Here is a 14,819-nt window from a genome sequence, read left to right on the forward strand (position 1 = left end):
ATACCACAGATGATGGAACGTTATTAAAGCATGAAGAACCATAAGATTCATGCTGCCAAAACAGCGACGGAAATGATTGGTAGCATGAGAAGTTTGTTTTATTTGAGTGGAGCTGTTCAGGGATGACAATAATTATCTGTGAAATGAATATTCACCACATGGGTGAATTCAAGGCTGAATAATACTTCATTGGAGAGTGAATACTCCCACTGGAGAGTGGGAACAATGTTCAGGAGAAGCTGGCCCAAGCAGACACAGCTCACTTTGCACTGAGGTCTAGTGCAGCTGTATGACACACAGATGGGTGCCACGAGAAACAGCCTGCAGTAGGCAGACCTATCCGCTAGGTTAATTTCTAAATACAAGGCTGAAAAATAGCTAAATATCTTTTATATCCCTGAAGGTGTGCTCAGTCCTACTCCAATAAATACATTACTGCTATTAGTTCTGCAAGAAGTAAATAGCACTGAGGTATCCAACACCACCCCTTCCTTTTCTCCACAACTCCAAAATCTTTTCATGTCTGAGACCATCGTGCTTACTTAGAGTAATAAAAATTCTCAGAGTCAGTTCAAAAGGTACAGTTGGTCTCTGCCAATTTCTTTGCTAGTGGCACAAGCCTCTGGCTAGCTGAAGTGAACACCTGGCAACTGACCCAAAAGCACAATGGCCACCACAGTGGGACTAAAGTAGGAGAGCTTAACTCTATGAGGTTTAAAAAACCAACCAACCAATCAACACCAACCAAACCAAACCAACCAACGAAACAAAAAACCCCACAAAACCAAAACACGCCCCCCACCCAAACCTAAAAGAAAATGTTTGTGTGCCAGAAGTCCTCAAATGCTTTTTAAAAAAACAATGTAGAAAGCAGACTGGACTATTCTGAAGGACCTTCCATGACCAAAAATGAGTTGAACAGCGACATGGGGTAACAGAGACTTGAGAACACAGAGTTCACAAGGAGTCCAAGAGGACCATGAAGAAAAAGGAAGCATTACCTGTATCTTTCCAAACAGCATGGAGTGAAGCTACGACAACCCTTAACTGCAAGCCAGTAGTATTTAAGTAGGTAACAGGAAATAAAGCTGCCCTGTGGTGAAGGCAGCGGTAAAGGTGCACGCCATGTACCACCACCTGTACCACTGCCCTGGAGTCATCTGGAAGGCAGGTGTGACCCAGCCTGCAACCAGAGCCACCGCTGATCTCCGGTCCCTGGGCCATCCCTGGGAAACAAGCCAAACGTTCACACTGGATAGTACCACTGAAGTATTAAAAGTGTGGGGAGGAGCCAAGAGAAACTTTAAAAAGATGCATCATTTAGGTCTTCAGAACTCTGATCCAGCAGCTAGGACATAAAGATGGACAGATTGGCTAAGTATAGTATAAAAGCAAACTATTAGCATCCCTCTCCCTGAACACCTAAACTCTACAGATCGACAGTCAACAATTAATTGCAAACATTAAGTAATCACGACTATAATACCAGCTTAAACTGATGTCACACCTATAAGCATAGCTCCCACTGATACCAGGAAGAACTCTATCCCTAGAATCAACAGTTCGATTAATCCTTTCAGAACCTATATGCAAACCAAACAAATAAATCGTACAAATATTTCCTTTCTGAAACCACTAATTATACACTTCTGACAAAACACTACTCAAGGTTATGTACTGACACATACTACAATACATAATTTGTAACGTTCTTTTGTTGTTAAAGACAGAAAGATTACTTTCTGATTTACAGTAGTATGACTAGTGAAGTCAAAGGACTGATTGCATATAGAATTAGTATTAAAAACATACCTATGATTTTCATATTTTTATCCATAAGCACAAAAATAAAACATTTTCTCCTGTATCTTCACAGAAAATTTCTATAGAAAAGAAACAGTCTTATTCCAAAGACCAAAGTAAAATACAAAACTACATATCAGATAGTTTCTCTTAAGAGTAAAAAAAGCCCACTCTATTAAAACTAATGCATTAATTTATTAAGGAAGTTAATCAGTGGGAAATGAATTTTTAAGACAATCAATAAAACCCCGAAAATATCTTAGAAAATTCCTCAAGCTAAACTTAAATATTGAGGAAGCAATGAGAACCATCAAGCAGCATATCGAAATACTGCTTGGCACAATGCATTCCTGAATAAAGATGCCTAAGTTAGTATATTCATTTTTAGCTTTACCCATAGAATCAGTATAATACTGAAAGTTTAGCCTGTGCTAATTGGTTAGGTGAAGGGTAGGCTTTGTCCTTTGTCACAGACACAAGTTGAGTGGGTTCTGACATTAAACTGCGTTGTGCTCAATAAGATCACACAAACAGATACTCAGTAAATGTACTGCTTTCCTGCTCATTTTACTTCTTTAGCACTGGAACTCACTAAATATTACAGAATACAGTACTGACTCAGAAAAGCTGGATACATGGGAAGAGAAAAGAAATATAATATAGTTAAAGAAACAAGGAGACACTTTATGTAACGGCAGTCACAATGGGAGGAGGAGTGCTCTAAATGCAGACAGGTACTGTGTGTTCACCATTATTTTTACAACAGATAACAGAAAAGATGGTCATCAGAGACATGCTCACATGAATGAAGATTTATCCAGTAAGAACAGGCAAATAATTTCCTTTTTTCCTTTCTCAATTGAAATACAAGGATTTTTTTCATACCATGCCCTTTTCTTCATGAATTCTGTGTTTCCTTCCAGAGTGACAAAGATAAACGAATTTTGTAATCAGTCCCCAAGTACAGAATGAGAATAGGAACAATAGTGAGAGGAAATTACCAACATATTTTCTAAGCAGCACCGGGGAATACATCTGGGCGCAACAAATAGACAAAATTTCTATCTATTTAAACTTCTGGTAACTGACCCTGATTGCAAAGAAAAACCCCAAACTGGTCCAAAGTTAGCATGCAAGTGTACACACTCCATATTTCTGCATTTCCTTTAATATTTTTCATCTCCATATGTACAACAAAATCCCAGAAAACAATTCTGGCTATTTTTCTGGACTAAACGAGGTAGGGTACAAAACTGCACTTTAAAGTAATGTAGGTAGAACTTGTATTGTACTACGTCAATGACACATCCATACCCTTCTGTATTTATACATACGTTTGTAGTAACAAATCTGAAAATTCTCACAGAAATAACAAAATAAAACATTATTGAGAAATTCTAAAATTAACTCCTGCTTCCAGCTGAACAGAATAACTAATTTTATGGAGGGCAATATACAATCCTTTGATTTCTACTAAAAATATGAAGTAATAATCAAGTTCTTTAATTTCATTACTAGGAAAGATTAAAAGTATGTCTCAAAATTACATTACAGATGACCATATAGGCAGTGTCCTGATATGAGTTTTATAAAAAAAAATAGAAAGTTCTCTTGTCTCGATTAGAGCAGCATAAGTTACAGAATTGTTTTACTTCAACAGATGCTGAAATAGAGCTCGAACTAGCAGACATCATTAATTTTTTTTTGAAATAAGGAAAAAGTTTGATATGACCAAACTGAATTGAGTGCAAATGTTTTAAACAATATTTGAAGTTGCTCTTTGATCAGAATTTTAAAGCTTTCTTCCCTAAAAAAGGTGCGTGCGTGTTTCACAGGCCACAAAAAGATGCCTGATAAAAGAAAACTGTATTTTTTTTGCATTAGTGCTGTTAACTATGTTTCTAGTTATGAATGCTTGCCTTTACTACTTACCTCTCTCTTGAACAATATTGAAGTAAACCATGCAAGTCTCTTGGATGATGCCAGAAGTACAAACTTCTACAGCTAATCAGTGAAAGTACAAGTGAGTTTCTGTTTTTCAGACTTAGAAAAAAAATTATGAGTAATAAATTGAAATAATTAGGAAATTAACATAGCCATAAACGATCACTCACTGTGTTATCTGCATTTCCATTTCTGTAACTTTTATGTATAACAAATCTGCTTCGAGAATACATTTTATTACATTATGCTGTTAAGAGAATCATATGTGAATACTCTTTGCTCTGTAATTTAAAATGAAGAGGAACTCAAGTTTTTATGTACTTCTAAACGCCGACTAGTTTGATCCTATTAAAATGTTTAGAAGCAAGGGAGCCTTAAGAATTTCTGGCAAATATTTTGCTGCTCATGTTGTTGCCCAATAGAACTGTACACCTGTACCAGGAAGCCAAAACCATCAATATTAGACAACTGTTAGAAAGCTTAAATAAAACCCTCTCATAAATCATATAGTTGAAGCACATTGGGACATTCATTCCCTTACTTAGATCACTTTTAGGCCAATGAGTCTTCATTTGTTTGAGTGGAAGTAATCTTAAATTATGTATTAACTAGTGAGAAAGACTGTGCCCAATCCAGTGAATAAAGAATTCTCCATTCAGTGGGAGATTTAAAATTCAAATACATTTAAAAACCAGATAAACATAAAACCAAATTAACCTCAGCTTACCTAAAATTGACTTTATTAACGGAAGTTTTACAGAACAGTTCAGGAATCTGCAATGACTTTTTCCTCAATGTTTAAGACTACACTGATTTTTCCTTCCATGGTAGCTTTCTGACAGCAAACACTATCTATTTTTGTAAGCGCCAGGCCTGGTTCCATGTCACCCACCCCAGCAGGCTGTGGCTATTGTCTCGCTGCTTGTCCAGGAGGCAGCAGGAGCAGGTTCAGGTGGCTCCGTTACACCAGCTTTGGGATGGTCAGAAATGCCGCCCCCAGGAAAGCGGAACAACCTTGAGCATCTCTAGGTTTCTGAAGTTGATCCACTCCTCTTTATTATTTGTTTTCTCTTCTTTTAATTCCAGGAAAAGTGCCTTTCTAGTAAAGTGATATAAACAATGGCTGAATCTTGAAATTCAGCACCTTCCATTTAGTTTCTTTGCAAGGAAAGCTCTGCACAGTTGCCACTACGCTTGTGGGCTCAGGACGTGCTACCAGCCGGAGGTCCAGGTTCCTCTCCACGCCCAGGCCCACAGGAAGGGTGTTTCTCGGTCTCAAAGACAGACTCGTCCCACTGCCAGGGCCCACGGGCACCACAGCGTGATGCTCCTTGTCCTTAGCTGGTAACAGCTGCCTCTGCGGCTCCGCTGTCTGTAAACCATGGTCACAGCCCCGCCTCACACGATGGGCTTTTTCTTGGCGGTTCAAAAATCCCGTGTGAAGCTAAGCACCTGACACAGGTTAAGTCAGTGGCAATACTGAATCCAGCTTTTCAGATACTACCGCCTTCAGTTATCAGAAACAAAGACTAAGACTTCTGTAATAGCCTATTTCTGAGCACAGTATTTAAGACAGTCCAGTCGCTAACGCTCTTTCTTACAGATGCAACTTCTGTTGTACATTAATACTGAATAAAGCATAGTTAAGTTTAGTAAAATTTTTGAAAGATTAACAGTTATGTCTCAGTCACTGTGCCCATATTATCATTTGAATTCACTGGCTTTGTAATCTCTCGGTGATTTTCACAGCAACTGTTTATATTTTGATATGTGACTTTTCTAGGTCCTCAGACTATCTTACCTGAGGTTACAAGCTAGAAGTGACTATATCGACCTTAGTCAGTATTCACTGTTTCGTGACATAACTGGTGCTTGGGGGGTGGTGGTGGTGAAAGGATCTGTCTGCTGGTGTCAAACATTACCATATTCCCTCTATGCTGCTTTTGCATCTGAGCTAAAGATACATTATCCACTTGCAAAACATTCCTAATGAGTGACAGCAGCAAACTGATTTTTTAGCAGCTTCCAGTAAATCTGAAACTTTGAAAGGAGAACCTTAGGTTTTGAATCACTTCACATAAATGCCCATAGAACTAAGTTCAGCAGTATTTAAGTCTCATTCTCAAAAATTAATTGAAGCTCTGAGTTAGGATACACCCACCCCGCTGTTTATCCAGATATGCAGCAATGTCATCGACTCACTGAGCTACTTCTTGACAGCTCTTTATTTCGAGAGGTACAAAATCTTCTGACAGATACATAATTGCGAGAGAAACCTTGGGAAGAAATGTTATTTTGTTTCAGCATCTGCTCTATAGATGGAGATAAGCAAACCAGAATTCTAGTTATAGAAAATAAGACAGCTTTTCTTTGTTTCAAAAAGAGTGACATAAAAGACACAACAAGAGTATGTATATTGAAATGGCTGTAGAACAAGTGCAGAGCTGTTCGCTGGTTCCCATATTCTGTAATACTCACTCTGTCATTCTGTCTTGATGTCTGTTCATATCTTGGTTTTAACTTATGACAGATCTTCTTGGGCACTTTTAAATGTTATAGGAAGAGGTTATATTAATATAGCAAAAACCTTTTGCAGATATAATTTCAGGCTTTGACAAACAGAATTCCAGAACATATTAACTCAAAAGTTTAAGCCTCTGCTGTAGATATTCCATTAGTATTGAGCACAGGTTACTGTAAGGATTGCTGTCACTCGGTTTCTGTTACACTGGCTGGGTTACTCTTTCCTTCTAATTTTTATTTCTATGATTTCTGGCATTTTACACCATGGAAAACTGGTGATTCAGAGAAGAGAATGGAAAATAGGTTTGTCGTTTGTACCTGTACACTGACAAAGGATTGGTAAGCTGGTGTAACATTTGGAGAATGCTTTTTTTATTCCTTAGATGAGATTTGTTAGCAGGGGATTGAAAACGAACTGAGATCTTTCTCTAGTTTATCTCTTTTCTCGGTAGATTTTTTCTCACTTTTCCCCTCTTGAATATTCACTTCTTAAATCAAATGAATTACTTATGAGAATGAACCTATTTTTGATCATACTAGGCATTATTTTCACTGAGATGATGGCATATATGATAAGACTGGAAGCAGCACTACAGGAACGGTGACAGCAGGTTACGAGATCTTGTAACAGAGTTGTGATCTAGGGAGGGAGCACTTCAGCCTTGTGGGAAATAGTTTCTTTGCACCTTCAGTTTGCTCATGTATTATGATTCTATGAGGGGAAGGAAACGTATTCCTTCCGTGAGATTTTAACGAAGCCACAAACATACGGTTTCTTCACCCCAGTTATTCCAAGGAGAGGCATTTCCAACTACTTGGTAAATCAAGACAGAATATCCAGAGGGGGTCTGAAATTACGTGCAGCTTTTCTGTTCCTTAGAGCTTGCAGATACTCCCCACACAGCAGAGAAGGCTCCAGTCCAGGAAGCCACAGGGAATGGCTCATCACACTGAATTTCTCTGGGAGACTGTAATATCACTGTGATTAGCACACAATGAGCCAAACAAAGCCCAGCACAGAACACCCGGAATCCCCATTTCTGCAAGGGAATACAGAAGGAGACAATGCACTAAAGCTTTAGCAGTGTGGAATCTCTTACTCTGCCTCATATGCAATTTTTTTTGGACAACATGAAGCCCATAAACACTGTGACCAGATGGTGTAACATACAGCAGCAGGAGATGGAGCTTATTAGCTATTGCTTCCTTCCGCTAGTTTGCAGCCCAGAAATCTAAAGGACCTTTAAATCACCCTCTTGCAAAAGCTGAGTCCCTTTCAGGAGACAGGACGAGGGATGTGCTGTGTGCCCTTACACAGACAACGCTTCATCACGCTTCAAGTCCCTCCTCTAAAGTAGACAGGGGCAAAACATGCTTAAATTCTCAGAAGAGCTTCTAAAATTACGTAAGATTAAGAGGAGAAGCTAATAAAGATTGGGTTATTTATGCCTTTACACATCAATTTAAAAACAAAGTAACTGAAACAAAACCCACATGCTATATTACAGCCCAAATTCAATTTGCCATGGCCCTGGTGCAGACACAAAGCACATCTGCTGCCCTGGATGGATTTACTTAATTTTGAAATCAGAGAAGAATATGGCTATTATGTAAAAAGCTTTTGCTACTTCACATATGACTAAAAAACATCAGGACATTTTCCTGACAGGACAATTTCCTACCAGTGCTTGTCAGCATGCCTTATATATATGTCTGTGATGATAAGTAAAACAGTTTTTGACTGGTCATATGATGTTAGGAGTTACATGTGTTTAAATCTTCCTTCTTGGTAAGATTAAATTTCCTGAACTGTAGAGCACAGCAAAACAGACCATCAATTTCTGCACCTCACGCACTGTTTTTCCTTTCTAGGGAAAGAAAGCGCTTTTCAGCACTACAACATTTCTATTGCCTGTATATCCTCACCATTGCTAGAATGTAACAGAGGGCAGAAATGAGAATTAAATGGCGACAGCCATAAGCTAAAAAAACGAAGGATGAAACAGAAGTGGCCTTAGGCTGAAGAGCACAACCTTCCCACATCGTGCCCCAGGCCTCCTCATGAAGCATATGGAAGATTCAAGGCAGATTTTGAACATTTAGCTGGATCTGCTTACCTGTTGCTCCTGAAGACACCTTTACATACCTTATCTACAAAATATTTAATACATTACCAATCTGCAGCTTTTGTCCTACAAAAAAGTTTTCCTTACTTCTTAGGCTAAAGGTAGTAAAGGTCAATTCTTTGTGAAGCACTCTAAAATGTTGTTTCTTTCACAGAGGTTTACCAGAAAATATTTGCTATTGGATCCTGCTGCTAGGAATAACTCCAGTTTGCCTTGCCAATAATGCAGCTCAATATATTTATCTTGCCAGGAAATATATGTTTGTCTAACCAGAAATTTACCACCATATGCTCATATTGTTAATGATCAATAAACTTTATCATGCCAATGACTCAATCCCAGATGCTTATCCTGTCAGGAATTCATTCCTCTAAACTAGTGTTTTCTACAAATCTATAATTAACCTAAAAGCCATAAGGCTTTGTTCTACTGCCAGTATTTGTGGAGTACAGCTCCTCTCATATTAACTTGGGTGGATACAGAAAAAAAACCATTCCAATGATGTAAACATGTCACAAAAAAGCCAGAACTGCAATCTGTGGATGATACAACTACGAGAACTTTTTTCCTCGCGGCCGAGTCCATCAGTGAGGTTCCCAGCAAGAACAACATTTCTGATGACTTCTGCCAAATCTGTCCCATCTCCTTCAAATACAAAACACTGTGTTTACCAGTTCTTTCAAGAATTAATTTACTATGTTTGCCAATATCCCCAAAATATATGGTATAGGGTCTGCCAGGAATTTACTTCATCAGATCTTCTTGCCGGGATGAGATATTGCAGATTTACATATCTTCAGATAAACAGGGGTTTGAACATTCCGGCAACTTTAAGATGTACACATTATGCAATTAGCACTGACTCTTCAGGAGCCAATGACACTTTGTCAGGAGAGTTTCCTGGCTGCTCACATTGAGTCATTAGGCCGGTAAAACACAGCTCAGCTTGAAACAGTCTGTGGTGTTATTTGTTAGATTTGGAATTGTCAGATTAACTACAAATTTCTGACGTGAATAACTCCAGAGACACCATTTACCTCACACTGGACTCTCCATGAGGGATATCAGTACTAGACCTCAAGAATAACACCTAGAAATCATTGCTTAATCAATACATTAACTCTGTACTTACTGTTGGTTTTTTTTCTTTCATATTCCTATCTATAAAATGTGTGGTGTGAAACCAACCAACAGATAATTCCCTCTGAAGAGTAAGATTTGAGATACAATTTCAGGAATTGCAAGGAGTACAAAAATATTAAAGCAGTTAAGTATTCTATATTTGAGTATTGTTTTCAATCTTTAAAACAAAAAATTTTGTAATTTGCAAGATCACATGGCCTTTCAAACAAAACTTTGACACAAAAAATGCTTTACAAAATATTAAAAGGGCTATTCGATTCTGTAGGATATATTTGAGAACTCTGAAAATGTTTCCTTTGTGTTCATGCCATGCAGAGTTTGGGATTATGCAGATTATCTACATATGTGAATGTATAAATAGCCAAATGTAATGATTTTACATAGTCTCAGATTTCAACTGAAGCTCTTCATAGAAAAAAATCCTCAATTTTGATAGTAACAATGAATAGTCCAACTGCTCATTACAAAAAACTTCACAGAAATTGCTGAGATATATCAGCATTTTGAGCAACAAATCACATTTTACCCTGAAGTTATTCACTAAATTCAGATGACTGCCCAGTATTATTTCTATAAGCTGCCATGCTTAAGTAGCCAACACAAATTCTTCCATTTTCCATGAACACTTAAAATGGTGATTCTTTTCACAAAACTAACTACATCAGTACAGATACCCCTACACCTGTGCCTGTCATAAGCGTCTCTTTCTTAATTTTTTTATTCTGAAACAATTTTCCTCTCACAGTCATCATTAGAGCTCATTTGATTGCTATCGCACCCTTCATCATCATCACTTCATTCATGACTGTTAGTACATGTCTGTTTTCTCATCTATTTTCGCACCTCTCGTGGACAAAGTTCATGGATTTTATCCTCACTGTGCAACCCATTAATTGAGCACACACTCAGTACAGGGTACTACTGCAGTTGTAGCTAGTGCTAGAGGAGAATATTATGTCACTACCTTGGGATACAACTATGGATGATGTCTCTATGATTTTATTTTTTTTATGCATTAGCACAGTACAGCACTCTTCTTGCAGAACAATCTTCTTTGCAAAGGGTGCTGTGGGGTTTTTGGTTTCGAGGTTTTTTGGTTTTCCTTTTTTTTTTTTTTTTAAACATTCGAAAGATGTGCCAAACACAAGAAAAAACTTTGTTAAAGATTCTGATGAGGAATTTTAGAAAAGAATGGATTTAAAATAAATTGCATCTACAGTTTTATGGATTCATGCCAGATTCAGAGTTGAAAACTGAACCTTTTTTGTTTGTTTGGGGTTTTTTGTGTGTTTGTTTGTTTGTTTTCTGGTATTGACTGAGCAGCTACCAAGAATCACCTAGAACTCTCCACCTCCCAGGCCCCAATACCATGGAACCTGGTGTCCTTTTGGAAATAACACACTAGATCAAATCAAACTCTGCCTGAGGTCTGAAATTTTGTACTCGGTTTTGCAAAGTTTTTGGCTCTTGTTTGAATTTTGAGCTCGACTAGTTTTATATTTCAAATCTCTGTTTCGTGCCAGGCCAAATATTTTGGTTCACTTTGTGGCAGAGTAAAACTGTATGATTTAAATCACTAGAAAGATATAGGGATGAATTCCTGGGAAGCCTAAAAGATACACATAGCAGCGCAATTACTCACTCAGTTATACCAAACTGAATTTGTCACAGGAGAAAACTATGATTTCTAGTACAACAACCAAAGTTTAACTCCATCCTCACAAACTAGTACACAAGTATGTTTTTAAAGAACACTTTTATACTCAATAGCACAATAAAGCAAGTAGTATATATGAAATAATAATGTACTGACTGACCTAGACTGTTCAGGAAAGAAGGTGCCTAGACATAAGCAAGTATTTAAGTACCGCCCTGCATACTGACAAACTACTGTAGAGGCTTACGTGATTTTCTCCAAATACGGACATCACGCCTCATACCGCGGCTTGAAGTGGTACACGACTGTGTTGCTTCCAAGAAGAAAAATACCAGTGCTTGTAAAACTGAAGATCTGCAAATTCCTGTAGTATCTAATAAAAATTAATTTGAACAGAAAAATCTTGGGGCATATATTTCCAGTAAAAACGTCTTATGAGTGGAAAATACTTGGTCTGCACAAGCATAAATCTGATTCCTAACAGGCCAGTCCTAAACAAGTGAGGTAAGCTCATTCCTGACAACTTCTTGCAGAAACTCACACTAATTAGATAATTTCTTTAAAATCATTAATGTGATTGCTTTCAGAGGCACTGTTCTGGAAGAATAAATTCAACGTACGACACAGAGGCTGGTTTCTTATGCCTACAACAGAGTGATTGCAACCCTTTTACATGTGTCAGAGCTAGGGATGCTACAGATGACATAAAGACCAACAGCAGCCAAACTTTGCAAAGCGGGAGCTCTTCAGACTCGGTCCCAGCAGAGGTTATGCTTTCATTGCCGCATTTATCAGTAATGAGATGGTTGCTTTACGTAGATCTACATGTACATTTACGTCATCTCCAGTTACAACAATATAGCCATATCTTAGTTAAGCATAGTCTCATAAGATGTTCAAGATCAAATCATTTATAAAGAACCAAACATGTAAGTTGAGTTTTCTATACAATACTTTGTTGAAATCTGTATTCATGACTTTTTCTTTTCCAATATTGCAGTTTTGTAACTCTTTGGAGGGAATATGTGTGCATGGATTGAGGCTATCTCTGGCAGCTAGGTATTATTTCTCCCATGAATTATAGGTATTTTCCGGCAACACCAGTATTATGAAAGTAACTTGATTCAGAATATTGGCAGGAAAAACAAAAAGGCTGTAGGAGCTATACAGCACAGCTATTCTAATTTTTGCATTAATTTACACATCGCAGAGGAGACAGTTTCCAGCTTCAAAAAGCCTGTACTTTTTTTTTTTTTTTTTACAAGAAAATTAAGAAAGGAACATTATTTTAATATTCAGAAAATTGGAGAAGGCTTTTTCTGAGTGAGCAATGAGCAATTTGTTTGCTTTGTGTGTCGATTTTTGTTTGGCTGGTTGGTTTGTTTGGTTTTTTTGGTGTGTGTGTTTTGTTTTTTCCTTTAGTAAGTGCCATTTTTTTTAGCTGAGGAGTATAGGCCACGCTATAACGTATCAGTTTAACCACCTCTCTGAAGAGCAGGGAGCAGCTGCCCCTGGCATGGTGTTGCTGTTACCTTGGAGGGAACAGGACTCCTGCTGCTTCTGACACACACGCTGATTCCTAAAAATATTCTCCTTGTCCCACCATCCTGCCTGAATTTGTGACAGAGCTGAAGGCAACAGATTCGCTACTTGTCTGTACCAAGCGTGTGAAATGCAGCACGTTGGTTTCCACAAGTAGCAACCTATCAGGATATGCTGCAGTAAGTTCTGCTTATTTCCTTCCATCGCTTTAGTCTTTTTTTGCTTTTATCTCTAACCAAACAGTAGCTTTTCTTAACCTTAGCTCAACAGCCCTAAAATCTCAAATATTTGTCCTGGAGTTCTGCCCATATCACGCAAAACGTTAAGAAATTCAGCCGTTGCCTTTTTTTTCTTACAATACACTAATTATCTTCAGCTTTTAAATGACTTGGTTATTTGTACGATTAGAAATTTTGATAAGAGAATTGTTGCATTTTAATTCATTCATAGGCTCTGTAAGCACATAGCCTACAACCTCCACGTTGATTTTATACCAAAATGCACACAACATACGCAAAGGTAGTAAATAATTCATCAGTCAACATTAGTAAGAAGAGTAGCAACTACTATAGAAATGTTTACAGCTACCATGTGATGGTCTCCAGAATACCAGTCAGTCCATCCTGCTAGAAAAGCAATTTTACTTCGAAAACATATTTCCTAAATTTTTGATACTATGAGATGTTTAAAAATAGGTAAAAAGTGGATTATCGCTACAAGTCTTGGAAAGCAAAATGTTTGCTGGTCGTCTGACAACATCACATTGTTTCGTAGTAAGTAATCAGAATGTAATAACCATAATTAGTAGATAAAATAAACAATTTACCTTGTGTGGGCTGGTCAATGGTTTTTCTTTTTCTGCTATGACTGTTATAATTAAGTCTTAGCTCTTGGCTATATTCATTCAGAGTTTCTCTTGAGTCATAAGATTGCCTCTGCTTTCCCCCATCTTCACTTTCATCTGAAGAGCTCGTGTAAGTTAGATCCACTTCATGTTTAACTTTTGACAGTGGCTGGTAGGGTTTGCAGTCCATCTGCTCCATCTCTGATTAAATAGGCTCAAAGTCATGAAAACAAGCAACTGGAACTCCTTAAGGAAATAGTCCTGGAAAAAAGAACATCAATAATTCACTTCAGCTATCATATATAAATTTAGCTCACAAAGGGCCAGTTTTATTTTTAGTTTATATAAACCAACTAAATTGTATTAATATCACTATAATCCAGGAAAGAATCTGAACATGGCTTATTTTATTGTTTTACTTTTTAAAAAATAGAATTAAAACAACAGCCACTTGAAGAAAAAGAAATAAAACCAAATCTTAAGCACTATCCCGTTAGACCAAGCAATCACTTTACCTTATGCACAAAACGTTACAAAAACTTATTTTTGGCATTAGAGCTAAGATGGAACAGTTACTATTTCTCTACAGGGATACGTATTCATCTTAAGTGAAAATAACATTTGGTACATTTGGTATCTCTATACTATGAAGCCTAGAAAGCTGATAGTTCACTCTTTTGGAGTGTTTTGCTGTACATTCAATTAGGTTTAATCAAGAATAACAGACTTCACAATTTAGAAAACCATCAGACTTTGTAAAAACAAAAATACACTGCACTGTTACTCTATGAGAGCGTATGATGGCTCAGAAATTGACGTTTTCCTTTCATATTGCGTGACCCTTGCAGCAGGAAGAAGCTTCTACCCTGCAGTACCACCTCCTTTCTCCTCTGCGTCTCGTCTCTAAACTCGGACATGAGGCTACACTGATCCTCAGTCCAACCTTACAAGCTGCAATTCGCAATCTTTTATATCATTAAAATTATGTTCAAATCCAATATCATTAAAAGCAAGTGGGTTGCAGCTGCACATGCAACTTCAATGTGCTTGTCCTGTAACCTTGCCTCCATGAAGATATTTCACTAATTTTAAGGCAAACTCTGCGATGAAATAGCAGGGGTTGTGTCACACCTTTTACAGCAGGATGGTTCACAAACAGGGAGCTCTGTTAAAACAAGCTTTGTGGGGTTTTTTTGTTTGGTTGGTTTCTGTTTTGTCCGGGTTTTTTGTTTGTTTT

General features: G+C 37.6%; 1 protein-coding gene across 2 annotated transcripts in view; it reads right to left on the minus strand.

Annotated features, from left to right (window-relative positions):
• The window catches only part of TENM1 (teneurin transmembrane protein 1), a 240,286-nt gene extending 226,505 nt beyond the window's left edge, over positions 1-13,781 (minus strand). For both annotated transcript variants that reach the window (XM_065643703.1, XM_065643702.1), the window contains exon 1: positions 13,565-13,781. In XM_065643703.1, coding sequence (XP_065499775.1) covers positions 13,565-13,781 — 217 coding nt within the window. The remainder of the gene's footprint in view (positions 1-13,564) is intronic.
• Positions 13,782-14,819: the final 1,038 nt, after the last annotated feature.

This window comes from Caloenas nicobarica, chromosome 12 (genome assembly GCF_036013445.1).
Source record: "Caloenas nicobarica isolate bCalNic1 chromosome 12, bCalNic1.hap1, whole genome shotgun sequence".
NCBI lineage: Eukaryota > Metazoa > Chordata > Aves > Columbiformes > Columbidae > Caloenas > Caloenas nicobarica.